The 27,432-nt window shown below is 42.7% G+C and overlaps 1 protein-coding gene across 1 annotated transcript in view; it reads right to left on the bottom strand.

Moving 5' to 3' along the window:
- The window catches only part of LOC126481079 (atrial natriuretic peptide receptor 1-like), a 1,220,509-nt gene that overhangs the window by 199,845 nt on the left and 993,232 nt on the right, over window positions 1-27,432 (bottom strand). The window contains exon 12 of the mRNA XM_050104566.1: window positions 5,227-5,398. Within this exon, the coding sequence (XP_049960523.1) occupies window positions 5,227-5,398 (172 nt within the window). The remainder of the gene's footprint in view (window positions 1-5,226; window positions 5,399-27,432) is intronic.

Here is a 27,432-nt window from a genome sequence, read left to right as displayed (position 1 = left end):
CCTTTGTGGTGCATAAGATTTAAGCTTCTAAGTCAATGGAATCAAAAGATAAGGTCACTTATGTAATATATTTTGATACTCCCAGACTCACTGATCAAAACCCATACAATTCTGCCTCTTGACCTCTAATCGCGAAATTTGGCAAGAAGCAAGGTTTCACAGTAAAAGCAAGAGGATGAAATTGAAAACTTTTAATTTGTAACTATACCACACGAAAAAATATTTTGTCATGTTATCCACCGCCTGTCTTTTATGACCCCTTTTCCACAGGGTTGGATAGACGTGTCAAGTTGAAATTTATGTCGCATACTAAAAGCTACGGTACCTTTGCGGTATAAAAAAATTTATGTCACATATCTTCATGTCTTGCCAGTATCGATATCGAGAAGAGACAAAAGCCACAGAAATTCTCTGTTTTTTGGGATGGATGAACTGTCCACATACACAGTTAAGTCTTTACGGAACACGCGGTACGCTAGTCCTATTCACACTTCCGCGGATACATTTGCTTGTTAAATACCATTGATAATAAGAAACGTTTATCGTGTTGGGTAGTTATTTAGATTTCCACTCTATTTTACAAATTTCACCTTGCATCAACAGTGTCGATGTCGTACAAAACACAGCGGAGAGGTCACTTCCACCTTATCCAGAGGCGACTTGTTATTCACACTAAGCACATGCATGTTCAGTATATTTTAGTGATGTTACACACTACACCCAAACTCAAGAGCTGTTAGTAGTCTAAATCCGATGATCACTTCACCTGTAACTACTGCAAATACAAACCGGATCAATTGCACATGCATTGCCCACATCTCTACAAACACAAATAGTCTGTTTGTAAACTGAAGAGTATGCGGCAGCGCTCGTGGTGGAGGGAGTGGCCTTACCGCGTACAGTGCAACAATTACCGAAGAGCCACACTAAGAACTTGCTTCCTGTCTAACGATCGTTCACGTACCGTCTGTTGGTGTAAATGTTTTGTGTGAGCTGTACCAGTTGCTAGTGTTAGTTCATAAACGCTTTCGCCAATGGAGTGTGTGTTTAAAGTACGTAAAATCTTTGTCGCTCTTGGAATGTTGAGCGTCATTTGAATATGTAGAAAAGGGACCTAGAAGCAGCGATAAAGGTTACTTCTGCAGGCATTCAGTCACTAATCAAAGGATCTTCCATTAAGGTGATACTTTTTAAAATTGTCATTTACAGTTTCTGATATTTTTTATGTTCTTAAAAGTGTGAAAATATTCACCACAATTATGCAGCGGTTCATGCTTCCTGAATGTTTAGAAATCATTAAAACATTCTGCCAAGATGGTAGCTCATTTCTGGATGCTCATCGCTTATTCGCCAGAGAATTTGGTCACCATCAATGATTCTCTGTTCAGGCTGTACGCCACACTGCGGCCAAGTTTGAGCGGGATTTAACTCTACCCGACCAGAAGCCACCAAGTAGACAATGTAACGCGCGAAGTGAGGAGAATGGCGCAGCAGCAGCGCCCAGCGTTGAGGGAGGGCCGAATGTCACAGTCTCAACGGTAGCGACTGTCTGATCTTTCGACTTACCGAATCATGCGTAAAGATTTAGACCTGCGTCCGAACAAAGCAGTATTGACTCAAGAGTTGAAGCGAAACAATCACAGACTGCGTCGTATGTTCGCTCATTGGGCTGTACAGCAATTGGGAGCTGATCCTGATTTCAGTGCAAAAATCATGTTCTCAGACAAGGCTCATTTTTGTCTTAGAGGCGTTGACAGTATGCAAAATTGTCGCTACTGGAGCGAGAATAACTCACAAGTGGTCCATGAGGTCCATTGCATTCAGAAAAGCCACTGCGTGGTACGGTTTACGGCGTGGCGGCATTATTGGCCCTTATTTCTTTCGAGATGATGAGAGAAAAACCGTTGCAACTGCTACACGTCCACGTTACGCGAGTTTCTGTGGCCAGGACTGGAGAGCAGAGATGCTGAAAAAATGTACTTTCCAGCTTCCAGCAGGATGGCGCTACGTGCCACACAGCCGACGCTACGCTCGATTTGCTGAGGGAAACATTTGGCGACCGCATCATCTCAAGACGTGCATTTGTGAATTGGCTGTCACGGTCGTTTGATTTAACATACACAGATTTTTGTCTTTGGGGCCACATCAAAGCCCAGGTCCACGCACACAAGCCACAAACTTTGGAAAATTTGGAGGCGGACATTTGTCAGGTTACCGCAGAAATAACGCCACAATGTTGGACACAGTGACGCGTCAGTGTGTTCAAAGCCGTGATGGACATTTGAACGACATTTTGTTCAGAAAAGCAGCATTGTGTAAGCTCTAAAATATACCACAGTTTACTTTAATAAGTTGAGTGTTCTCTATTTTTTCTTCAAATTAAAAATATATCACTCTTAATGAAAGAGTCTTTATACACTTCCGTCACTATTCATACGATTGTAATAACTATGGCTCGAAACATTTTCCCAACAGCTATGCTGTACATTGCTGAAATGTTTTTTATAATCCGTGTAGTGGTTCTCGATCTAATTCGAAAAACTCTGAGATATTGTGATAATTGTTAATTTTTAATGTATCCAGTCGAATCTCTCATCGACAACGGACTTCGTTTTAGCAATCACGCATTAAGACGGACTGGCGTTGTGTTTTATATGTGCAGTAGACACATAAATCTTATTACATTTTTCTGTGTGTTTTACAGGGTCATCCCAAACGCCACCGACAAAATGTCGGGATTATATGAGGTATTGAATTAATTCTGATAATGAAGCGTAGCGAAAATTTGCAGAAATTTACGTATTCGATCCAAATGAAGCCTTTTATCAACACATACGTGCTCTGGTAATCTTATTTTGATAGACTCTGCCAGAAGGTGGTGAACGAAGATTTTCAGCCCAATTTCTCATTAATATTTCGGTATTTTTTCCAGTAGATGCATGCCGTAACAAAGACAGGCGGGCAAGGTGTCCATGGCAAGCCAAGGGGCTATTGGGGACCTAAGGGATATGAGGTGTTGCCATCGCGCGGGAAATGCTTTAACTTATTCTCTCTAGAGGACCCAATCACCCTATGAAGTCTGACCTGTTTACTGTGCCGCTTTTCAGAGTTATAAATAACTTCACTGAATAATTCTCTTTCGTTATTGAAATTTTGCTCCTGTTCTTAGAGAGTATACAGCACTTTTTGTGTGAAGGTGTCAATTCTGGCATAGTGTCCATCTCAGCGGTGGCTTTTGGCCACTTTGTGTAGGAGGAAATGTAAAGACAGCGGCCAAAAGTAGGATTCCGCGGCCACAGACCTACTTACAAAATGTCCTCACAACAGTGACCCAAAAGAAGATTAAAGAAAGAGAAGAAAATAAATTTCACAGATGGAAAAGCGTAAAGCAGCCGAAGAGAAGAAAGGTAGCAAAAAGAAGAACAATAATAGAAGGAAAACGAACCCTAGAAGAGATCATTTCAAAAACAACACCAAAGACAGGGAGCATGTACTGCTAAAAAAATGTCGAATTCAAGGGCAGAACAACAGTGGATTAAGGTTCATTTGTGCTTCATCTGAGCCCACGAACTCTGTAAAGGAGTTGAAGAACAAAGTTTGACATTTATTTCTGAAGAGCGTCAGTGATATCTTTTGCGACTGAGTATATCTTGTCCGTGTTGAAACAGATTTTTATGCCTTATTTTTTGGTTTAAAACTATGTGGTATATTTTGGCCAAACATGTCGGGCAGAGCGGCCATTTCGCAACTTTGTGAGATGTGGATCGTTTAAAGAACTTAATTTGATCCTAAAGTAACTTAACCATCCTGATAAAATACTTCAATAGCTGCAGATTATAATTACTCATTTCTACGCATCTCCATCTATTACCACTCAGCTTAAAAGGTGGAATACCTTGCCTTAGCCACTTGCCCTTTTCTCCGCTATAACGTTTCATCCGCGTCTCATGCGTAAATTTGTGCATCATTAAAAGAAAATCGGACGTTTGAAGTAGTTTTATATATGTAAGTTAGATTCTTTAAAAAATCGAGAATTTTTTGAGGGGGTGGGGGGATGCAGGTGCTGGTAAATCCAAATGTCGTCTCTGGTGCGGAAATTTTACGGTATAAACAGTGAAAATGTAGTCGGCGATGTACTTTTCTCCCTTTTTTCATTATTTTGTGGGTGTGTCAAGGAAATGCGTTTCTTAAAGGTTCGAAATTGTGTGTAAAGTTTGTTGGAAGTCGCTAAGTAGTCTCATTCTCAAACACTGGACAAATTTATTCTGGGTCATTGGGACGCCATGAGTTACACTGACTCAAGACGCGTCCCCAGTACACATTTTTTAGCGTCAACACTTGTCTTACTGTATTAAAACTTCCACTTAAGAGTAGGGGTGGTAATGAGTAGATAATGACAGCATTTTAATTTTTAAATTCAGTTGACAAGCATAAAAACGCTGGAACTCAATTTTTTGGTGCCCCTGGCATCTGTTAGACAGGCAACCTGCAGTTGAGACTTGTTGACTGTCTGACCATGGCTGCGTGGTCTGACTACTTCAATTTAGCCCCGTGGTGTAAATGTCCACTGCAGTGAACACTGGACAGCAGTTTATGGTCGCTTCTTTGGTGCTTTCAGTCAGTTCTGAGGCTGTAGATGCAAGTGGGACACTGCACAAGTAGGGACTGTCAACTGAAGTGGACTGCGTGCCTTTGCAACCTCAGGACTAAAAACGCCGAAGAAGCAACATGGAGAGCTGTCCGCTGCAGTGGACAAGTACATTACAGGGTTGACGCGCTTCGGCAGGGCAGGTACAGCGGTAGGAAACAGCCAGTACTGCCACCTTCTGAGCGACCTGGGTAAAGTTGACGGAAAATCGCACGATTGCTCTTCAATTTTCTCACAGACTACGTAGGTTACAAAAGCTGCTTTTCCCGTGAAGCGACCACTCCGAGTCGACGCTTGGACTGGTTGGCGGGTGTCGGGCCTACAGCACACGATCGGGTTTAGCTCGTTCTCTGCCACACCAACACCAAGCGGGAAGGCCAAGCCAGGCGGCGGCGCCTGCCACCAAAGCCACCACGGGCAACGGGCACTCGGGCCGGGGTACTCACGCCTCCAGTAGGCGTACGTGTCGCCGTCGGCGGCGCAGTCCCGGAAGGGCGTGTACTTGGTGGTCCAGCGCGCGTACGGCAGGTCCCACAGGGCGCCGTGCTCGGGCCACTGAAACAGGTGTTTGTACTCACGCCTCCAGTAGGCGTACGAGTCCTGGTCGTCAGACTCGTCGCCGACGCCTCCGCGCAGGCAGTGCAGGCCGAAGTCGGTGATCTTGAGCACGAAGCGGCTGTCCACCACGCAGTTGGACGACTTGAGGTTGCCGTGCGAGCGGATGTCGCTGGTGTGCAGGTAGCTCATGCCCTGAAACATGTGCGACCACAGGTAAGTATCTATGGGGGAATGAGATTTTGATAACATCATTTTTTAGAATTTCGTGCCTCAGTCTGTAAAAACGGAACCCTTAAAGGATCTCTTTGTTGTCCGTCTACCTGTCTGACCGCCTGTCCGACTCTTAACCCATTAAAACCCAAACTAATTTTTTTAATTGAATTTTTTACTCCTGAAATATAATGTACATAGTGTATGAACCACAATAAGTACAAAAATAGCCAAAGAATATTTATACATGCTGATATAATGGCCGTCCTCAAAATAGGACACTGGGATCTAACAGTATCATATACACTCCTGGAAATTGAAATAAGAACACCGTGAATTCATTGTCCCAGGAAGGGGAAACTTTATTGACACATTCCTGGGGTCAGATACATCACATGAACACACTGACAGAACCACAGGCACATAGACACAGGCAACAGAGCATGCACAATGTCGGCACTAGTACAGTGTATATCCACCTTTCGCAGCAATGCAGACTGCTATTCTCCCATGGAGACGATCGTAGAGATGCTGGATGTAGTCCTGTGGAACGGCTTGCCATGCCATTTCCACCTGGCGCCTCAGTTGGACCAGCGTTCGTGCTGGACGTGCAGACCGCGTGAGACGACGCTTCATCCAGTCCCAAACATGCTCAATGGGGGACAGATCCGGAGATCTTGCTGGCCAGGGTAGTTGACTTACACTTTCTAGAGCACGTTGGGTGGCACGGGATACATGCGGACGTGCATTGTCCTGTTGGAACAGCAAGTTCCCTTGCCGGTCTAGGAATGGTAGAACGATGGGTTCGATGACGGTTTGGATGTACCGTGCACTATTCAGTGTCCCCTCGACGATCACCAGTGGTGTACGGCCAGTGTTGGAGATCGCTCCCCACACCATGATGCCGGGTGTTGGCCCTGTGTGCCTCGGTCGTATGCAGTCCTGATTGTGGCGCTCACCTGCACGGCGCCAAACACGCATACGACCATCATTGGCACCAAGGCAGAAGCGACTCTCATCGCTGAAGACGACACGTCTCCATTCGTCCCTCCATTCACGCCTGTCGCGACACCACTGGAGGCGGGCTGCACGATGTTGGGGCGTGAGCGGAAGACGGCCTAACGGTGTGCGGGACCGTAGCCCAGCTTCATGGAGACGGTTGCGAATGGTACTCGCCGATACCCCAGGAGCAACAGTGTCCCTAATTTGCTGGGAAGTGGCGGTGCGGTCCCCTACGGCACTGCGTAGGATCCTACGGTCTTGGCGTGCATCCGTGCGTCGCTGCGGTCCGGTCCCAGGTCGACGGGCACGTGCACCTTCCGCCGACCACTGGCGACAACATCGATGTACTGTGGAGACCTCACGCCCCACGTGTTGAGCAATTCGGCGGTACGTCCACCCGGCCTCCCGCATGCCCACTATACGCCCTCGCTCAAAGTCCGTCAACTGCACATACGGTTCATGTCCACGCTGTCGCGGCATGCTACCAGTGTTAAAGACTGCGATGGAGCTCCGTATGCCACGGCAAACTGGCTGACACTGACGGCGGCGGTGCACAAATGCTGCGCTGCTAGCGCCATTCGACGGCCAACACCGCGGTTCCTGGTGTGTCCGCTGTGCCGTGCGTGTGATCATTGCTTGTACAGCCCTCTCGCAGTGTCCGGAGCAAGTATGGTGGGTCTGACACACCGGTGTCAATGTGTTCTTTTTTCCATTTCCAGGAGTGTAGAATCCTAAACTGTATTCAAGTCTTAACTACTTATTTCTTATGAAATGCTACACAACACTTCACACACAGTGTTACACGGCATTTAACACAATATGTTTTGGTTTCCCGTTGCATTTAGTTCTTACACATCTTCTTTGCATGCTTCTATTGTCAATCATATGACCAATGCCATCAAACCTGATGTCTGGTATCAGTCTCAACTGAGTTGATGGGTATTCCATTGGACATCCAATATTCGGTCTTCCAGTGTCCAATTTCAGGTATGTAACTGTATCAGCACGTCTGAAATCCTGTAAATCCAGTGCATTTTTCCCACGTACTAGTCTGTAGAAGAGCCAGACATTTACGAGTGCCATTCTTCGATTTACTTTTGGAAACTTGGGATGTACATGGCAGTGAAGTTTTACATACAGTTTCTTCGTTATTCTCTGATGCAACATAATGTAATTCAATACCCCCTGGCACAACTGAGACTTCCACGGTTCCAGTAACATCGTCTGGACCTTCTTCTTCGTTGGTCATATAGTCTACCTCAGGAGGTCATACGGTGATATCAATATGGTCCTGATCATCTAACACTACATTACAGAATGCGTCACTGTTTATTATTTCTTCTATTTATTCGTTAGTGAGGTATCTATCTCGTCTGAAGGCCCTTATAATCTATATAAAATGAAATGAAACAAAATGCAATAAAATAAAGTGAAATGAAAGAATAATACATTATCACAAACTACAGAAAAGGGAATGTGCAAATAACTCTGTTCATCTGGAACTGTATTATTTACTAATGGGTAACGTATTCATAAATATACTTACATAATACGCTCTAAAATTCAAAGTAACTTCATATACTGTAATATATATTTATAGAAGAGGGGTCGTTACTTACCTCAGCAACAAAATCTGGTAAAATTACCACGTTCTAAAAAGAAAATACATTCGCAGTAGCAGAGTTTCATATTCGAACGTGCATCAATACAAATAACTGAAATGATAACACCAAGTCCCAGTGTCCTCTTTCGAGTACACCAAATTTTATAACAATGGAAAACAGTGAATATAACTGCAATTGAGCTTACAACGCAAGTAATTTAAAATACACATTGTTCACTATAAATAAACAGAAAAAGATCTTTGCCACATATTTCAAATACAACTAAATTGTTGACAAAGTAAATACCTGTAATAACGAAAAGTGTGCCGTAGTATTCAATAATCAATTAATGGTAGGATTTATTGCTTTTAATTTCCTGTCAGCGTACATTTGTTATAAAAAGCATCAACAAATGACCCAGAACAGTAATAGTTGCAAATTAATAATTTATTTTGTATTTATAAATAAATATGTGCTCTGTCCTCAAAATAGGACACTGGTACTTAATGTGTTAAGAACCCATTTTCTCAGGGGCGAGTAAACGCATCACGTTCAAGTTTATGTCACATGTTAAGATCTATGGTCCCTTGGCGATGTAAGAAGTTTAAGCTTGTAAGTCAATGCATTCAATAGATAAGGCCATTTATGTCACTGATCAAAAGGTATATGGTACTCCCAGTTCAAAATGGTTCAAATGGCTCTGAGCACTATGGGACTCAACTTCTAAGGTCATCAGTCCCCTAGAACTTGGAACTACTTAAACCAAACTAACCTAAGGACATCACACACATCAATGCCCGAGGCAGGATTCGAACCTGCGACCGTAGCGGTCGCGCAGTTCCAGACTGTAGCGCCTAGAACCTCTCGGCCACCCCGGCCGGCGGTACTCCCCGTTGACGTAGAATCATGGTATTTGCCAAGAAGCAAGGTTTCGCGTTACAAGTAAAGGGAAAAGAATCCTAAAATATTAATCTGCAATTATATAACACTAAAAATATTTTTTGTCTTTTTCATCCATCTGCGTGTTTGTTTGTCCGTCTGTTAAGACGCTTTTTCTCTGGGACAGACTGGCGTATTAAGTTAAAATTTATGCCACATACTAATGTCTACGGTCCTTAGACCAAGTACAGATTTAAAGCTTATAAGTCGATGCAGTCAAAAGATACTGGACTTTATGTTACACATTTTGAAACTCGAAAACTCACTCTTCAAAATATATAGGTTACTTCCCGTTGACCTACATTCATGAAATTTGACAAAAACAAGGTTTCACATAAAAGTAAAGATGAAAATCCTGAAACTGTTAATTTTTAATTATGCTAACACGAAAAACATTTCTTTTTTATTCTTTATCCGCCTGTGCTTTTGTCTGACCATCTTTTAATATGTTTTCTCTCTGTAACAGGTTGGTCTACAAGTTAAAATTCATGTCGGCTGCTAATGTCTTTGGTGTCTTGGCGATGTACAAATTTTAAGCTTCTAAGTCATTTCAGTCGAAAGATACGACAATTTCTGCCACTTATGAGGCTAGTTCCTAAAGTGACTTCCGTTTGGTAACCAAAGAGGAATCGAATACAGATTAAGAAAGCAATTTATTTCACAAAAATCTGTAACACTTAGACTATTTTTCAGTGTGGCCCCTGTAGTTTTCCAGTCATCTCTCACAGCGTGGTGTAAGTTTATGTATTCCCTCGTCACAGAATGTTGCCGCCTGTGTTGTCAGCCATGTGGTTAAAAAAAATGGTTCAAATGGCTCTAAGCACTATAGGACTGAGGTCATCAGTCCCCTTGACGTAGAACTACTTAAACCTAACTAACCTAAGGATATTACACACATCCATGCCCGAGGCAGGTTCGAACCTACGACCGTAGCAGCAGCGCGGTTCCGGACTGAAGCGTGTAGGACCGCTAGGCCACAGCAGACGGCAACCATGTGGCAACACGTTCTTTTATCTCTTCATCGTTGTTGACGCAGTTACCACCAAGAAACACGTTAGAGCCAAAAGAGACGATAATCGCTTGGAGCGAGGTCGGGACTGAACGGAGGACGGCCAAAAACGTCCCAGCCAAAGCTCTGAAAGAGCTGTTTTGTCACATTCGCAGTGTGTGATCGGGCGTTGTCGTGAATGAAAACCACACCTTTTGAGATCATTCGGTTACTCTTGTTCTATATTGCGTGCCGCAATTTCTTAAGCGGCTCGCAATAGACGTCCTTATTGCTTAAGATGTTTCTCAGCGCAACTCCGCGTGCAACGGTCAGAGCCAACGCAGTTGCCGCTGCCAACCGACCGCGTGGTGAAGTGATACCGGCGTTGGACTTCAGTTAAGTAGTTTTAATTCGACATGGTACCACGGTACTATAGGTTTTAATTTTTAATGTTGACTGAGCCTTGCACTGGCATGCTATAGTTATTTTATACTTCTGAAGAAGGCTAGACTATTCTAGCCGAAACCTGGGTAAAGACTAGAAAATTTGCGCAACTGAGGCGGATCTTGCAATATCTTAGTTTATCACAGTTGCTGACGGGGCTGCAATATGCTAAAATTTCTTAGAGTCCTTATTGCTTGTTTCTGCTCGTGGTAAAAAATCAGTCAGTGAAACGCCTCTTCTGTCCCAAAACACTGTGCACCTGAATTTTCAGGGAGTCAACAGTTTCTTGGGTTTAACCCTTGCCGGGGACGGAGTGTGCCGCCACTCCATCGAATGGCGTTTCGTTTCTAGGGTTTCATAAGCAACACAAGTTTCTTCCCCGGTGACTATCTGAGGTAAAAATTTGTCGTCATCGTCATTGTAGCGCGCCAAAGAATCAAGCGCGCTGCACATCCGTTGTTGTTTGTGTTGCTCACTAAGAATTATAGGCACCCAACGTGCGCAAAATTTACGAAAGCCCAGTTTTTCAGTTACCGTCTCGTAAATTACTGTTCGCGAAATTTGTGTCAGTTGACGAGCAATAGCATTAATCACAAACTTACGGTTTTTCTTAATCATTTGTTGGACTGCACTAACCACTGCATCAGATGGGGGTCCACTTCGTTCTTCGTCATGCACTTTATCACACACTTCCCTAAATTGTCGGTCCCATCTTCTCATCACTGAAGCATTCATTTCATTTTCTCCGTAAGCCTCGCATATTTGTCGATGAATGTCACTTGGCTTAACGTTCTTAGCATTCATAAAACGAGTCACAGATCGCAGTTCACACGTGCAGAGATTTTCGATTAACGATGCTACTACAAACAATCACTTTGAACAATACACAACACAAAGCGAGCTCGAAATGGCGTCATTTCGTTCTGTCTCAACCGGAGATACTATTGCGCATGAGCGGAACTGGGGTCGTAGAAGCGTCACGGAGAAAAATTGAAACGGAACTTACTTTCCGAATTGCCTTCGTATTTTGATACTCGGAAACTCACAATCAAAACATGTAAGGTGATTCTCATCAAATCTGACAAGAAGCGATGTTACACAGAATAAACACAGGAAAAAATCTGAGATTGTTAGTTTTTAATTATATCACACGAAAAAAATTACCTTTTTCATTTGTTATCAGACTTCAAACTTGAATTAAGATATTGTCGAAATCTTGGAATACCTTGGACCGATATCTAGCCAGTATCAGTGTAGATAACAGGCGAAGTTGGTAAGTATCCTCTACTCCCGGAATGTATAAACTATCAATGTACATAGTGCAGTTCGTACGGAACCCTGAGTGTGCCAGTCCAACTGCACTGGACATTTGTTTTATGTTACTCACTGAGTGTATTTAAATACACGTCACGTCCAAAGAACTAAACTATACAGCAGTTACAAGAACTTCATTATATACCAAATGTTGTATAGTTCCAAATCCAACATTTATTGTAGATACGCTACTCTGACGCCTGCAATGTTTCCGATTTAATTAACATTGAAGTTAGCCAAACAGGTCGCTGCGCACTCAAATTCAAGCAACCTGACAGATACAATTAGCGTCGGTTGTTTTCATAGCTTAGGTTACAGCATACGAGACCGCTCAGCTCTTACATAGTAATCGATCCTTAATACTGTCCTATGTTCAGTTTTTGTTACGAAAGCAAACAGTTTGGGAACACCGTCTCTGTCAGGCTCCGCCGGCCGTTGTAGCCGAGCGGTTCTAGGCGCTTCAGTCTGGAACCGTGAGACCGCTACGGTCGCTGGTTCGAATGCTGCCTCGGGCATGGATGTGTGTGATGTCCTTAGGTTAGCTATGTTTAAGTAGCTCTAAGTTCTAGGGGACTGATGACCTCAGATGTTAAGTCCCATAATGCTCAGAGCCATTTCTTTTTCTGTTAGGGTACTTGAATGTGTGCACACAACGACCTGAATGGTTAGCTTCAATGCTAATTAAATCGGAAACCGCACCACGAATCTAATTTTTTTTCCGTAACAACATGTGGCATAAATTGCCGTAGCTTTGTATTGACTTATGAGCTCCACTTTCTTGCACCGTCAAGGGACGGCAGACCTCAGTATGTGACATAAATTTCAACTTCAGAGTCCACCCGTTCCTGAGAAAAAAAGTTCTTGACAGTCGGGCAAAAACACAGACAGACAGACGGACGGATAACAAAATTATCCTATAAGGGTTCCGCTTTTACCGATTAAGGCATGTAACACTGAAAGCAATACAAGTTGATGTGACAGAATGAAGGAAAACTCCTTGTTGCACTATGGCCCACATTTTCTTACACAGATTACTTTTACAATTAATTCGAAGACTTGTCTTTAGCAAACTGCTGAATTAAATACAGTTGATAAAAAAGAACGAGGCACCGGGAAAAACTTCTTACTCCGACAGTATAACCAGTATTTTCACTGTGGTGTGAATAAAATAAAATCTAAGTGTGGTCCTTACTCAGTTGATTTACTAAAGACGGTGGTTAGCACTTTTTATACTTTGTAGCGAAAACAGACCATAGTTGAATAATGACAACGTATTGTGTAGCGTGTTTAAGAATGATACTAGTAACGTGAAAATTAATGGAACATTGTCTTGCGGGTAAACATATGGGCAATGAAGACTGCATTCTTGCAACTTCTGCAGCATCTGCAACGTCTGCCGTGCTTTCCTCGCAGAATGTGTGGCTTGGTTGTTCATTGGGTGACTTTTATCGACTCAGACACGCGAGTATTTACGTACTCCGATTACAAAATACAAGCTCGATCGTGTTGCCCCTTTATCATTCCGGGTCGCCGTGGAACAAAGGGGCCATTTGTCTGAACTATGAAATCCGCCTGTTAAACGGTTTTTGTTGCCACCTTAATGAATTACGTAACTGCTGAAAATTGATGACGCCGTTGTGGCTACTGACAGTAATTTGTGTGGAACAGCTTTCTACAGCTCTGACAATCAGCGAGCGGTTAATTGCTCGTAAATGTGCTGCGTAGCTGCACCGATCACTCAGCGTCATGTGGAGCGGTATTGTGTAAAGAAAGCAGCTGCGACACGCGTTGTCAACATAGTCTAAATGACATAAATTACGTGTTGCGTTAACCAGATGCTTCACTAATTGCTGATAAATACTTGACACTTTCTTAACACTGTACAATTAAGAACCACAAAGACTAATGAAATATTGAGTGAACCTTGAAAACACCTGCAGCGCACATTACCATCGACCATTAAATACCTTTTTACAACATTAGCTTTTCTGAGTCAGTGAACGTTGTCTCACACCGTGGTAATTCGCAGTATATGGTAACATACCTCCTATATGCGTAATACATTTTCTGGCCTTGTGGCTAGACTTTAGCGATAGAATTACAATGTAGGTTTCCGAAGAATTATGATACCAGTCGGTAAACTATACAGGGTGATACAAAACGTACGGCCAAACTTTCAGGAAACATTCCTCACACACAAATAAAGAAAATATGTTATGTGGACATGTGTCCGGAAACGGTTACTTTCCATGTTAGACCTCATTTTATTACTTCTCTTCAAATTACATTAATAATGGAATAGAAACACACAGCAACAGAACGTACCAGCGTGACTTCAAACACTTTGTCACAGGAAGTGTTCAAAATGTCCTCCGTTAGCGAGGATTCATGCATCCATCCTCCATCGCATGGAATCCCTGACGCGCTGATGCAGTCCTGGAGAATGGCGTATTGTATCACAGCCGTCCACAATACGAGCACGAAGAGTCTCTACATTTGGTACCGGGGTTGCGTAGACAAGAGCTTTCAAATGCCCCCACAAAAGAAAGTCAAGAGGGTTGAGGTCAGGAGAGCGTGGAGGCCATGGAATTGGTCCGCCTCTACCAATCCATCGGTCACCGAATCTGTTGTTGAGAAGCATACGAACACTTCGACTGAAATGTGCACGACCTCCATCGTGCATGAACCACATGTTGTGTCGTACTTGTAAAGGCACATGTTCTAGCAGCACAGGTAGAGTATCTAGTATGAAAGTCTTAATAATGTGCTCCATTGAGCGTAGGTGGAAGAAGATGGGGCCCAATCAAGACATCACCAACAATGCCTGCCAAAACGTTCACAGAAAATCTGTGTTGATAACGTGATTGCACAATTGCGTGCGGATTCTCGCCAGCCCACACATGTTGAATGTGAAAATTTACAATTTGATCACGTTGAAATGAAGCCTCATCCGTAAAGAGAACATTTGCACTGAAATGAGGATTGACACATTGTTGGATGAACCATTCGCAGAAGTGTACCCGTGTAGGCCAATCAGCTGCTGATAGTCCCTGCACACTCTGTACATGGTACGGAAACAACTGGTTCTCCCGTAGCACTCTCCATACAGTGACGTGGTCAACGTTACCTTGTACAGCAGCAACTTCTCTGACGCTGACATTAGGGTAATCGTCAACTGCACGAAGAATTGCGTCGTCCATGCAGGTGTCCTCGTCGTTCTAGGTCTTCCCCAGTCGCGAGTCATAGGCTGGAATGTTCGGTGCTCCCTAAGACGCCGATCAATTGCTTCGAACGTCTTCCTGTCGTGACGCCTTCGTTCTGGAAATCTGTCTCGATACAAACGTACCGCGCCACGACTATTGCCTCGTGCTAATCCATACATCAAATGGGCATCTGCCAACACCGCATATGTAAACATTGCACTGACTGCAAAACCACGTTCGTGATGAACACTAACCTGTTGATGCTACGTACTGATGTGCTTAATGCTAGTACTGTAGAACAATGAGTCGCATGTCAACACAAGCACCGAAGTCAACATTACCTTCCTTCAGTTGGGCCAACTGGCGGTGAATCGAGGAAGTACGGTACATACTGACGAAACTAAAATGAGCTCTAACACGGAAATTAAGCGTTTCTGTCTCTGACAGAATTACAATGTCATCGGCGAACCTCAAAGTTTTTATTTCTTCTCCATGGATTTTAATACCTACTCCAAATTTTTCTTTTGTTTCCTTTACTGCTTGCTCAATATACAGATTGAATAACATCGGGGAGAGGCTACAACCCTGTCTCACTCCCTTCCCAACCACTGCTTCTCTTTCATGCCCCTCGACTCGTATAACTGCCATCTGGTTTCTGTACAAATTGTAAATAGCCTTCGCTCCCTGTATTTTGCCCCTGCCACCTTTAGAATTTGAAAGAGAGTATTCCAGGCATCATTGTCAAAAGCTTTCTCGAAGTCTACAAATGCTAGAAACGTAGGTTTGCCTTTCCTTAATCTTTCTTCTAAGATAAGTCGTAAGACCAGTATAGCCTCACGTGTTCCAACATTTCTATGGAATCCAAACTGATCTTCCCCGTGGTCGGCTTCTACCAGTTTTTCAATTCGTCTGTAAGGAATTCGCGTTAGTATTTTGCAGTTGTGACTTATTAAACTGATAGTTTGGTGTTTTTCACATCTGTCAACACCTGCTTTCTTTGGGATTGGAATTATTATATTCTTCTTGAAGTCTGAGGGTATTTCGCAAGTCTCATACATCTTGCTCACCAGATGGTAGAGTTTTGTCAGGACTGGCTCTTCCAAGGCCGTCAGTAGTTCTAATGGAATGTTGTCTACTCCCGGGGCCTTGCTTCGACTCAGGTCTTTCAGTGCTCTTTCAAGCTCTTCACGCAGTATCGTATCTCCCATTTTAACTTCATCTACATCCTCTTCCATTTCCATAATATTGTCCTCAAGTACATCGCCCTTGTATAGACCCTCTATATACTCCTTCCACCTTTCTGCCTTCCCTTCTTTGCTTAGAACTGGGTTGCCATCTGAGCTCTTGATATTCATACAAGCGGCTCTCTTTCCTCCAAAGGTCTCTTTAATTTTCCTGTAGGCAGTATCTATCTTACACGTAGTGAGCTAAGCCTCTACATCCTTACATTTGTCCTCTAGCCATCCCTGCTTAGCCATTTTGCACTTCCTGTTGATCTCATTTTTGAGTCGTTTGTATTCCCTTTTTCCTGTTTCAGTTACTGCATTTTTATATTATCTCCTTTCGTCAATTAAATTCAATATTTCTTCTGTTACCCAAGGATTTCTACTAGTCCTCGTCTTTTTACCTACTTGATCCACTGCTGCCTTCACTGCTTCATCCCTCAGAGCTACCTATTCTTCCTCTATTTCTTTCCCCCATTCCTGTCAATTGTTCCCTTATGCTCTCCCTGAAACCCTGTACAACCTCTGGTTTAGTCAGTTTATCCAGGTCCCATCTCCTTAAATTCGCACCTTTTTGCAGTTTCTTCAGTTAGTCCATATCTCCCCTGGAAATTTCTTACAATTTAAAACCTGACTCCTAAATCTCTGTCTTACCATTATATAATCTATCTATCTATCCCATATATGTTCGATGAATGGCCGAATCATTTGTTCGAGTTGTCCAGCATGTCCTTCTGACCAATCGCGAAAAATTGTGGCCCGGTGACATGGCTCATTGCTATCCGTGATAATTCTATTGTTGTTAGGGAACATGTCCACTCCACGTAAACACAGCCCACACCATTATGGAGCCACCATCAGCTTGCAAGGAAAAAAAATGGTTCAAATGGCTCTGAGCACCATGGGACTTATCACCTGAGGCCATCAGTCCCCTAGAACTTAGAACTACTTAAATCTAACTAACCTAAGGACATCACACACATCCATGTCCGAGGCAGGATTCGAACCTGCGACCGTAGCAGCAGCGCGGTTTCGGACTGAAGCGCCTAGAACCGCTCGGCCACAACGGCTGGCAGCAGCTTGCACAGTGCCTTATTGACAACTTGGGTCCATGGCTTCGTGGTGTCTGCGCCATGGTCGAACCCTACCATCAGCTCTAATTAAGTAAAATCTGGGCTCATCTGACCAGTCCACAGTTCTCCAGCAACGTCAAGAGTCAGGGAGAGAGGCTGCAGGCAAAGTCGCGCTCTTAGCAAAGACACTCACGGCGGTCGTCTGCTGCCATAACCCACTAATGCTGATTTCGCCATTCTGTCCTTACGGATGCGTTCGTCCTACGTCCCACACTATTTTCTGCGGTTAATTCACGCAGTATTGTTTTTCTGCTAGCACTGACAACTCTAAGCGAACGCCGCAGCTCTCGGTTGTTACGTGAAGAGCATCGGCCACTGTGTTGTCGAAGGTGAGAGATAATGCATGATATGTAGTATTCTCTGTACACTCTAGACACCGTGGATTTCGGAATAATGAATTCCGTAACGAATTCCGAACATGAGTGCGTCTAGCTCCAGCTACTATCCGTATTAAAAGTGTGATAATTCCCGTCGTGCATCCATAATCACGCCGGAAGCCGTTTCACGTGAATCACGTGAATACAAATGACAGCTCCACCAATGCACTGTCCTTTTATACCTTGTGTACGCGGTACTACTTCCATCTGTATATGTGCATAATGCTGTCCCATGACTTTTGTAACCTCAGTGTACGAAGGTAGTGTTTGCTCCATCTCCCTCCCTACAATTTTTCTACTACTTAGTGAAATACACACGTGATCGCATTCATTCAGTATATCAGCCAAGTTTCGCAGACTCTGAGTTCTCACGTGATGATTAAATAGTTACGTCAAATAACCAGAATTACAACTAACCATCGCAGGGGGCGCGTGCGAACCAATCGCAAGTGTGCTTTATTTGCAGTAGAATTTGACGGTAGGTGTAGGCGTGTGTTTGAGGCTGGTTTGTTTACAGTATTACGTGAGGTTCGTGGACTGGGCTCCTCGGTGTGTCTGGAGCTACTGAGTGCTTGTGTATGAGTACATGCTCCAGTTCTGTTTACCATTCTGTAGTTTGTACCTGGTTTTCCTCCTCATAAACCATCTATCAGTGGTTGCCAGTCACGAATGGAAGGTGTGAGTATACGACAGCGAAAGAAGCAAGTATGCATGAAAAACTTAAGTCCAGAAACCACATGTTTCCCCGATGCGACGTATGCACAAATGCGGACGCGCTAATTTTACGACACTGTTAGTTTCTAATGGTACGTTTATTTCGAAACGACGCAAGTGAGGCGTAAGCATCAAAGTGATCAACTGCCCTCGTCTGATATTACGATCATTGTGACACCTATGTTCTGGTAAACAGCGTTTCGGCAAGAAGTGTATCGGTCGGGGCCTGCCAATACCATGCCATCCCAGGTCCTCCTACTTGAACCCGTTTGTCTTCTTTTAATGTGGGATATTTAAAACCTTTGGCGTATTCTAGCTCTGTTGATATTGTCGACGAAACGCATTGTAGTCGGTTGTCAGAGCATTCGCAACACGCCTGTGGTCTACTGGCATCGCTGAAGGCTGCCTTCACATGGACATTGGGCATGTGAAACACATGTTGTCATGTGTTCTCAAGTTCATACCTCCAGTTGGGATGTCTATTCTAAGATGGTCATGTACTCAGTTGCAATACGGGGAAACCACTGGTCTTCGAACCCATGCTAGTTAGCGTTATTTACTTGTTTGATCGCCCCCTACTTGCCCCGGTCCAGTGCAATATACACTGTGGACAGGTAGTCATCCTCCCATAAGAATATTTGATACAGTGGTCAACTGCAACTAAAAAGAGACCTATAAGACTCCACTCTTTTCCATATGAGAAAACATGTTCCGTCACTGATGCAGACTGTCTTTATCTTTAATACCTGACGAAGTCAACCAACGTAGTCTCACACGAAACATAACAACATACTTTTGACAATCGAGTAAAAGACTTCGGTACCATATCACTGACTCGAAGTGGTTTCAACTGATCCACATGATTACATCATGGCGTAAGACCTGGATCATTACTGTAATGTTCATAGCTAGTAACTGTTGTTACAAGACAGCTCTGCAATTACGCAAGAGAGTGTTTTTGTGTTACGAAGCATGTAACTATGGTCTGGCTACCAGTCGGACGATTCTAAATCCAGCATTACTTGGCAGAACGCATTTTCGTCGTAGACGAAACTAGAATAGACGCATATTCTATAGGAAATGTTTATCATGGTTTGTTTTACATCTGAAGTCCATCACGAAGCATTGGCAGTAACGGTTGGTGTATATAAAGTAAAATCCACAGCCGAGTGCTTTGATCAAAAGAGGAAAAGTTAAATCACACGGCTAGTCTCAGGACTAACAACAACAGAGATGATCCACTTTGAGACGAGTTTAGATGTAACATAAGGGCTAAAATAGAACCCTGCAAAATTGCTCGACTTGTTGCCCATCATGGCTGAAGGACAATAATTCTACAAAAGCAGACCATTAGAAGAGAATTGTTTTGTTTGCTGGGAGTAGTGGCATTAACATCCGCGGAACTCTAAAAAAGTTCTTTGTTCAGTCTCCGTAACCTGTTCAGGAATATCACGCGGAGTGGCTCGCAGTCGCAAAAGAAAGCGTTCCAGGTGCACTCAGTACATGAATAATTGCAAAGGAAAATCAGGAATCCATTAACCTTTGACTGGCACACCCTCAAATTTGGCCAGTTTTGAGGACGAATTACATTTTCTCATGTGGTGTGCAGTGTTCATGAATTTTCATCTACATACGTCAGAAATTAAATGAAAACTTACACGATAAAATACACGTCTGCTAATATTTTGAAACAAAAAATTCGACCCTTGGTTAGTTATGTTTTGGACTCCATTTTAACTATCGGACATTTTAACTCAAACCTTTAACTAAACGTTCAACAAATTGGTATTCACTTCGGTTATGGATAAAATGTAAGCCATAATAAACTGTGAAACCTCCCCTTAGAAAAATTTATGAATGATTGTGCTGATAAACCCCTTACGTTATTTGATTTTCAAACAGCTGAGTTAAACTGAACGTGTACAGACATTTCTCTCTTTTCTTATTCAGATCATCAATAAACTGACACACGATATTTTTAGCACAACGCAATCTGACTTTCAGTAATCCCTAAAAAAGAATGGCCCTGACTAACAATAACCTATACCTTTCATGAATCACTTCTCTCACAAAAATCTTCGTTACTCGAGCCACTGCAATACAGCGAGCCCCAATACTGCCAGCTAAATAAAAGATTCTAACTACTGAAGGCACTAACTACTGGTAGGCGTAGTTAGCAAATGAAAGATTTTGATAGAGAACAAACAATGTATTTACCTTAATAGTGTTCAAAAGTCATAATATATATATATATATATCAGTTCATGATATCCAGTCTTACAAATTTACTGTCTCTGATGGACACACGTCCAGATCATCCGCTCTCAAAACTCCCCCATCTCTCTCCCCACATCCACCACTGCTGGCGGTTCACCTCCAACTGGGCAACGCTACACGCTGTTCACATCCAACTGCCCAATACTACAATAGCGGATATTCCAACAATGCCAACCAGCCACAGACTGCACACAGCACAGCCAGTGATTTTCATGCAGAGCACTACGTGGCGTTACCAACATAAAAATCTAAACAGCCTACTTACAATTGATGTGACATGAAAACACAAACATATAAGACTGACATATATTTGTTTCTAAATACTTCTTACAACAAACACAGTGAACTGAAAATGGTGAAGAGCTAAGCAATATATCACATTTGTGATATTAGCCGTCATGGCGAAAATTATTTTAAATTATTATATGAAAATATTTATTCTGTGCTGTCAGTCAGCTGTTGCTCAATCTGACGTGCCACACACGTGAATGCTTTCAATATCAAATTGTACAAAGTAAGAAGCAAACTTGGTCATGCTAGGCCAAAAACTCACTATGTATTAGCATCCACACAGGTAACATGATGGGCCTCTCTCTCTATCTCTCTCTCTCTCTCTGTCTGAGTTGCGTGGTGGAAGACAAACGCTTTAAAGGGAAGTTTTGCGTTTATCTGACACAGAGAAGACGGCTTTGCTCTTCTCTCGTGTTACACGAGTTTGAAACTAACTCTTGTTTTATACGACTCTGAAACTTCACAAGCTGCAAATGTCCGCCTTATTGTTTGAGCAAGTGATTACTGCTTCCAGCTGTTCTGTACCGTCCCACTGTGCGACTGTTTTTCTCTCAGCTTTGCCGCCACTCGCCGTATTCGGTTCTTATCTTTGGGTTAACTCTTCCTATACCGCTGACGCAAAGGTGGTAAACGATTCCTTGGGCTCGTTCCATTACACGCCGTTGGTGAAGAAATATGCATACATGACAGAATTGTCTTATTCTTTGGACCGTAACGACACTAATCCTGAATCGACGCCATCGTTTTGGGGATGACTATCGCCTAAATAGAGCATTAAGTACGTCCGTGGGACAGGTAGCACCCTGTAAACGATACGATACACTTTATGGGTGACAAGGCATGAAAAACAAAAGTCTTAGCTCTTGCATTCGAGCTTATTAGCTGACCAGTAGTGTAGCGAGTCGGTAGCCACGATAGCTGAGCGCAGAAGTCGTGAAATCGCGTAGTGCTCCGGCTTTGTTGAGTCGTTAACAGAAAATAGTGGGGATTTAAGTGAGAGATTGATGGGATGTAGAAATGCAGAAAATTTGGAAAATGTCGGCGTCATTGCGTATATTAAGTTCCAGCTCGGAAAATTCTGCGGCCGTTCCCAATAGGCGCTAAGCTATTCATACAGAATTTTGAGACAACAATAAATGCCAATCCTTCTTAGTGAGAAGTCATTGACAAACTTTATGATGCAACACTAGGTCCTACAGTTCAGAAACACTTTGTCCAGTGGGCTTACTACAACATTCCATTGTGACTTAATCAATTAATTTTACAGATAAATGACCTTGACGTATAGTACAACAGATACATCATCCGTTTTACAATAAATCTTTACTAGGTTTAAGTCGTTGTACCTAGGGTACAGCCCCGTCACCGTTCCAAGCGGAAAACGGCTCTGTTAGACGGTAGATACAAATTTTCTGATGGTTGAAAGTGCTGATTAGCTGCACAACACTGAGAGAACAGCAGGTGATGAATTTCCCGCCGTCGCCTTTTTTTTCGGACTGGTGTGTGATACAGAACGGTGTGTTACACAATATGACACCTAGCAGCTTTACTTTCTTTGTATTCATTTCATTTTCGTTACACACTTGTATCCATAATGTTTCTCTACCTTGGATAACTCTAAAGTGTAAATTCATTACACGACGGCAGTTTATGAGAAAGGCTGGACAAAAGAGACCTTCCAGCTCAGGCCTAACAAGCAAACAGTCAAATTAATTGAGTATGAAAGACATAATTCAATGATACCTTAAGAAACGGTAGTGACAAGAGAAAAGATTAAAAAAGCCTTCAGATCTGCAGAGTAAGAGTGGAGACAGCGACATTTTCTATTCTTTAATGTTGTCTCAAATAAACAGAATAATTAAAGCGAATATGTAATTTTGTCACACTTTGTGAAAGCATGAAGGGTGCAATTGTACAAGTAAATCTTCTGGAAGAAGTAGCCAACATTATAAGCTCAGGAATTTCTGCAGAGAAAAAAAAATCATGGCAAACATAAAAAGTCCACCAAAATCCTTAATAACGGACGATGGACAAACAGAAAAGAAAACACGTTCAAATATTTGGGGAGAATATTCAAGAAGACGGTTTAGGAAAATATGATTTTGAGGTAAGGATATACAAGATGGAAAAAGCGGGTGATAAACTAAGAATATCTACAACGAAAAGTGCGTAACCAAAAATGCTAAATAAGCACACAACAAAACAGCAGTTAAAACACAGTGCCTGTATACTTGTAGATGTCTGGTATTGACTTATAAGAGTGATAAATTAGGAATATTAGAAAGAAGAATTATACGGAAGTTATTAGTTCCTCAGAACATGCTACATTTTGTAAATCAAGAGAGACAATCTGAGCAGCCGTCTTCGGTTGTTTGCAGATGACGCTGTCGTTTATCGACTAATAAAGTCATCATAAGATCAAAACAAATTGCAAAACGATTTAGAGAAGATGTATGAATGGTGCGAAAAGTGACACTTGACCCAAAATAACGAAAAGTGTGAGGTCATCCACATGGGTGCTAAAAGGAACTCGTTAAACTTCGGTTACACGATAAGTCAGTCTAATGTAAAAGTCGTAAATTCAAGTAAATACCTAGGTATTAGAATTAGGAACAGCTTAAATTGGAAGGAACACACAGAAAATGTTGTGGAGAAGGCTAACCAAAGACTGCGTTTTATTGGCAGGACACTTGGAAAATGTAACAGATCTACTATGGACACTGCCTACACTACGCTTGTCCGTCCTCTTTTAGAATACTGCTGCGCGGTGTGGGATCCTTACCAGATAGGGCTGACGGAGTACATCGAAAAAGTTCAAAGAGAGGCAGCTCGTTTTGTATTACTGCGAAAAACGGGAGAGAGTGTCACAGAAATGATACAGGATTTGAGCTGGACATCATTAAAAGAAAGGCGTTTCTCGTTGCGACGGAATCTTCTCACGAAATTCCAATCACTAACTTTCTCCTCCGAGTGCGAAAATATCTTGTTGACACCGAACTACATAGGGAGGAACGATCGCCATGATAAAATAAGGGAAACCATAGCTTGTACGGAAAGATATAGATGTTCATTCTTTCCGCGTGCTATACGAGATTGGAATAAAAGAGAATCGTGAAGGTGGTTCGATGAACCCTCTCCAGGCACTAAAATGTGATTTGCAGAGTTTCTATGTAGATTTAGATGTAGATGAAGTTAAGATAAAATTTTTCAGAACGAGCTACATATCAGAAACAACAACGATGATGAGATTACTACTTTTGAGCAAATTTTACTGAGTGGATGACAATACACTCATCAAGGATATTTTCAATTATCTTTGGAAGACAACATTAACAAGTACCTGCATTGAAGGGGTTGGCACTGACTTGGAAATAAATATGAGAAGAAGACGTATTGGGGAAAGAGATTTTTAGAGAAAAAAATTTAAAACTGGAAGGATTTCAATGCAGGGCGGAAGAGAAAAATGTCACGAAGTGGTCCGAAAACAGGTAAAAGAAATTTAGTGAAATGATGGAGGAATACTGGGAGAAAATCAAAGAACGATAAATGTTTAAGAATTGAAATTGGAATGTGGTATCTAGAAGACCTTAACGCAAGAAGAAGAAGACTGTCTGAAGTTCGATACTAGCCTTAAGTTATTGTTGAAAGATTGACATAGCGTTACTAATTTGTGGCCACGTGCGACTGAGAACTATATGACGCTTATGGTCCAATTAACAGTACTGGCCGCTACAAAACTTGTGATCCCATTTTCGTTTTGAGAGCAGCGCATTGCTCGCCGGCCGCCATATCTCTGAGGCTGACGCAGTCTGAGTAACGAGGCAGCCACTCAGTCCCCAAGTTGGGAGGCCGCAGTGAGCGATGTCGTGGTCGGATCCACAGACTTGCCGCACTTTGCGCCAGACCTCTACAGTCCATCACAGCTGATGGGTCTGCTCTGCTCTTGTGTTCGCCCGCCCCCTATCTGTCTTGTGCTGTGCCGGACTCTGCAGCCTGTAGTGGTGGTAGTGGCGCTGCGTCAGTAAGCTGGGGTCGTGGGTTCGAGTGCTGCCTGGGGAACGGGTTGGCCTTTATATTTCTCGTTGGTGTGTGCCTACCAGAACGTTTTCGTAAAATGTTGTGTTCCAAATAAATGGGCTGTGTTTTGACTTGACATGTGCGTGCTCACAAAAGGTTAATAAGGCTTCAAAATATACTGATAATATTACATTTTTCCCAGCGTATAAAATGTCCAAATAATGTTTAGGAGTGTGGCTGGGTGATGTCTGCGACAAAAGCCGGTATTTGGACAGGTGCACACCGTGTCATTTTCAAGGCTCAAATGCGAGAGAGCACTGTGTAAGGCACACACACACACACACACACACACACACACAAACTGTAAACACTAGCGGCACTACACAACCAAATATGACCAACGTCAGAAGTTATCGATACTAAATATTAATAACACATAGGTGAGGGTAGCATGAACTTAAATCCTATGTTGTTTGACCGAAGAGAGAGAAAGAGAGAGAGAGAGAGAGAGAGAGAGAGAGAGAGAGAGAGAAGAGCGCAGGGAGCAGGATTTCATGCAGAAATTCTGTCATTTATAATGTAATCCCAACGTAGAATTTTAATGAGACTGGGTCCACAGACGTCGTGAAAATTTTGAATGACGTCATTCCGCTTTAGGGTGTTAAAATATTAATGACTGCGGTTTCAGTTTCGACATATAGGCATTTTCAAGCGTTGTGGGCTGTTGTAACCCACTCAGTAATATAAACCTCTGATTTGATGTAGCACAGTTCGTAGTAGCGTAAACGCAAGTACATTTCATACAGAATGCGAGCACAATTTAGAAAGTTGGCAAAATGCAGCAGAAGTGATAATTACTTAAGTCAAAATTTTCGTGTAACATTTTGATAGATGGATGACAAAAGCAGAGCTGGTATTTACAAGGTGGTTAAAAAAGGTTCAAATGGCTCTGAGCACTATGGGACTTAATATCTGAGGTCATCACTCCCTTAGAACTAGTTAAACCTAACTAACGTAAGGACATCACTGACATCCATGCCCGAGGCAGAATTCGAACCTGCGATCGTAGCGGTCGCGCGGTTCCAGACTGATGCACCTAGAACCGCTCGGCCACACCGGCCGGCCTACTGAGTGGTGTGTGTGTGTGTGTGTGTATGTGTGTTTGTGTGTGTGTGTGTGTGTGTGTGTGTGTGTGTGTTTTACCTTTTGTCCGCAGCTCGTGGTCGTGCGGCAGTGTTCTCGCTTCCCGCGCCCGGGTTCCCGGGATCAATTCCCGGCGGGGTCAGGTATTTTCTCTGCCTCATGATGACTGGGTGTTGTGTGCTGTCCTTAGGTTAGTTAGGTTTAAGTATTTCTAAGTTTTAGGGGACTGATGACCGTAGATTTAAAGTCCCATAGTGTTCAGAGCCATTTTTTGTGTTACCTTTCGTTGTCGCTATCGGACTCCATCTACACGCGCGTTACACGAAAATTTTGACTTAAATGTCTGTCATATCCACTGTCGTTCGCGTTATGCATGTAAACGCGTATAACTCAGACTAAAACATTTATTTGCGTGTACACTGCTGGAATGTGTGTTCCAGAGTGGCGCGGCTCTATCTCATCGAGAGTGTTAAAAGTCCAACAATGCTTCACAATGAGCACTTGTCCTAATTGCAATAGCATTAAATAATATTTTAATAGCCTGAAACGGAATGACGTGGTCTAAAAATTATCCAGATATCATATAATCAGGCTTTCACGGGCTGTGTTTACGTTATTACTAATATATCTTTGAGGACGTTAGGCAGCGGTCCAAGGCATTATTCTCTGCCTAATGTTTCGTCTTCCATTGCCGGAGACATCATCTGACGCTTTGACGACCCAGAAAGCATTACATTCTCAAAGAAGCTCAACAAGCCCAACTGGTTATACGGGGCAATTCAGTTGCCTCTACCGAAGTTGTCTTATGCAATCCGCAATAATATATCAGGGCTTCAAAAACCACAAGCGAAATATACATATTCTCTCGCACACCACGTGTAAACTATGAGTGCTACAGAAAACGTGAATGGGACATTTTTGTAGGAAATTTAATGTGGTTAAATTTTGTACTTGCATACGCGTTCACTGGACACCACGATTTTCAAGTTATTCAAGAAATACCTACATTCGTCACTCGCGAGTCTGGATTTATGGTATGTTTTTAGAGGGACTCCCTCCTACCATTGCATAAAAATTTTCGACTACACAAAATGTTCCCGATATTCTACCTTCTTTGATCTCCGTTGATTGGGCTGATGCGCCACCAATATAACTGGATATTTCATTAACACTATTAATTTAAACGTGCCAAAGAGGATAATGAAATAAACGGTTTTCGCAGGCGTTGTGCTAAAACTAATTATTTCCACAATTCAATCCGATCTTGACCTTTACTAGCACAGTAGTTTCGTACAACAGAAGGATGTAATTGTTTATTTTATGCCGTTAAAATTCCCAAAACTGTTG

Source organism: Schistocerca serialis, chromosome 5 (genome assembly GCF_023864345.2).
Source record: "Schistocerca serialis cubense isolate TAMUIC-IGC-003099 chromosome 5, iqSchSeri2.2, whole genome shotgun sequence".
Classification (NCBI taxonomy): Eukaryota; Metazoa; Arthropoda; class Insecta; order Orthoptera; family Acrididae; genus Schistocerca; species Schistocerca serialis.
Note: the sequence above shows the minus strand (reverse complement) of the source record. Positions and strands in the feature narration are given on the sequence as shown.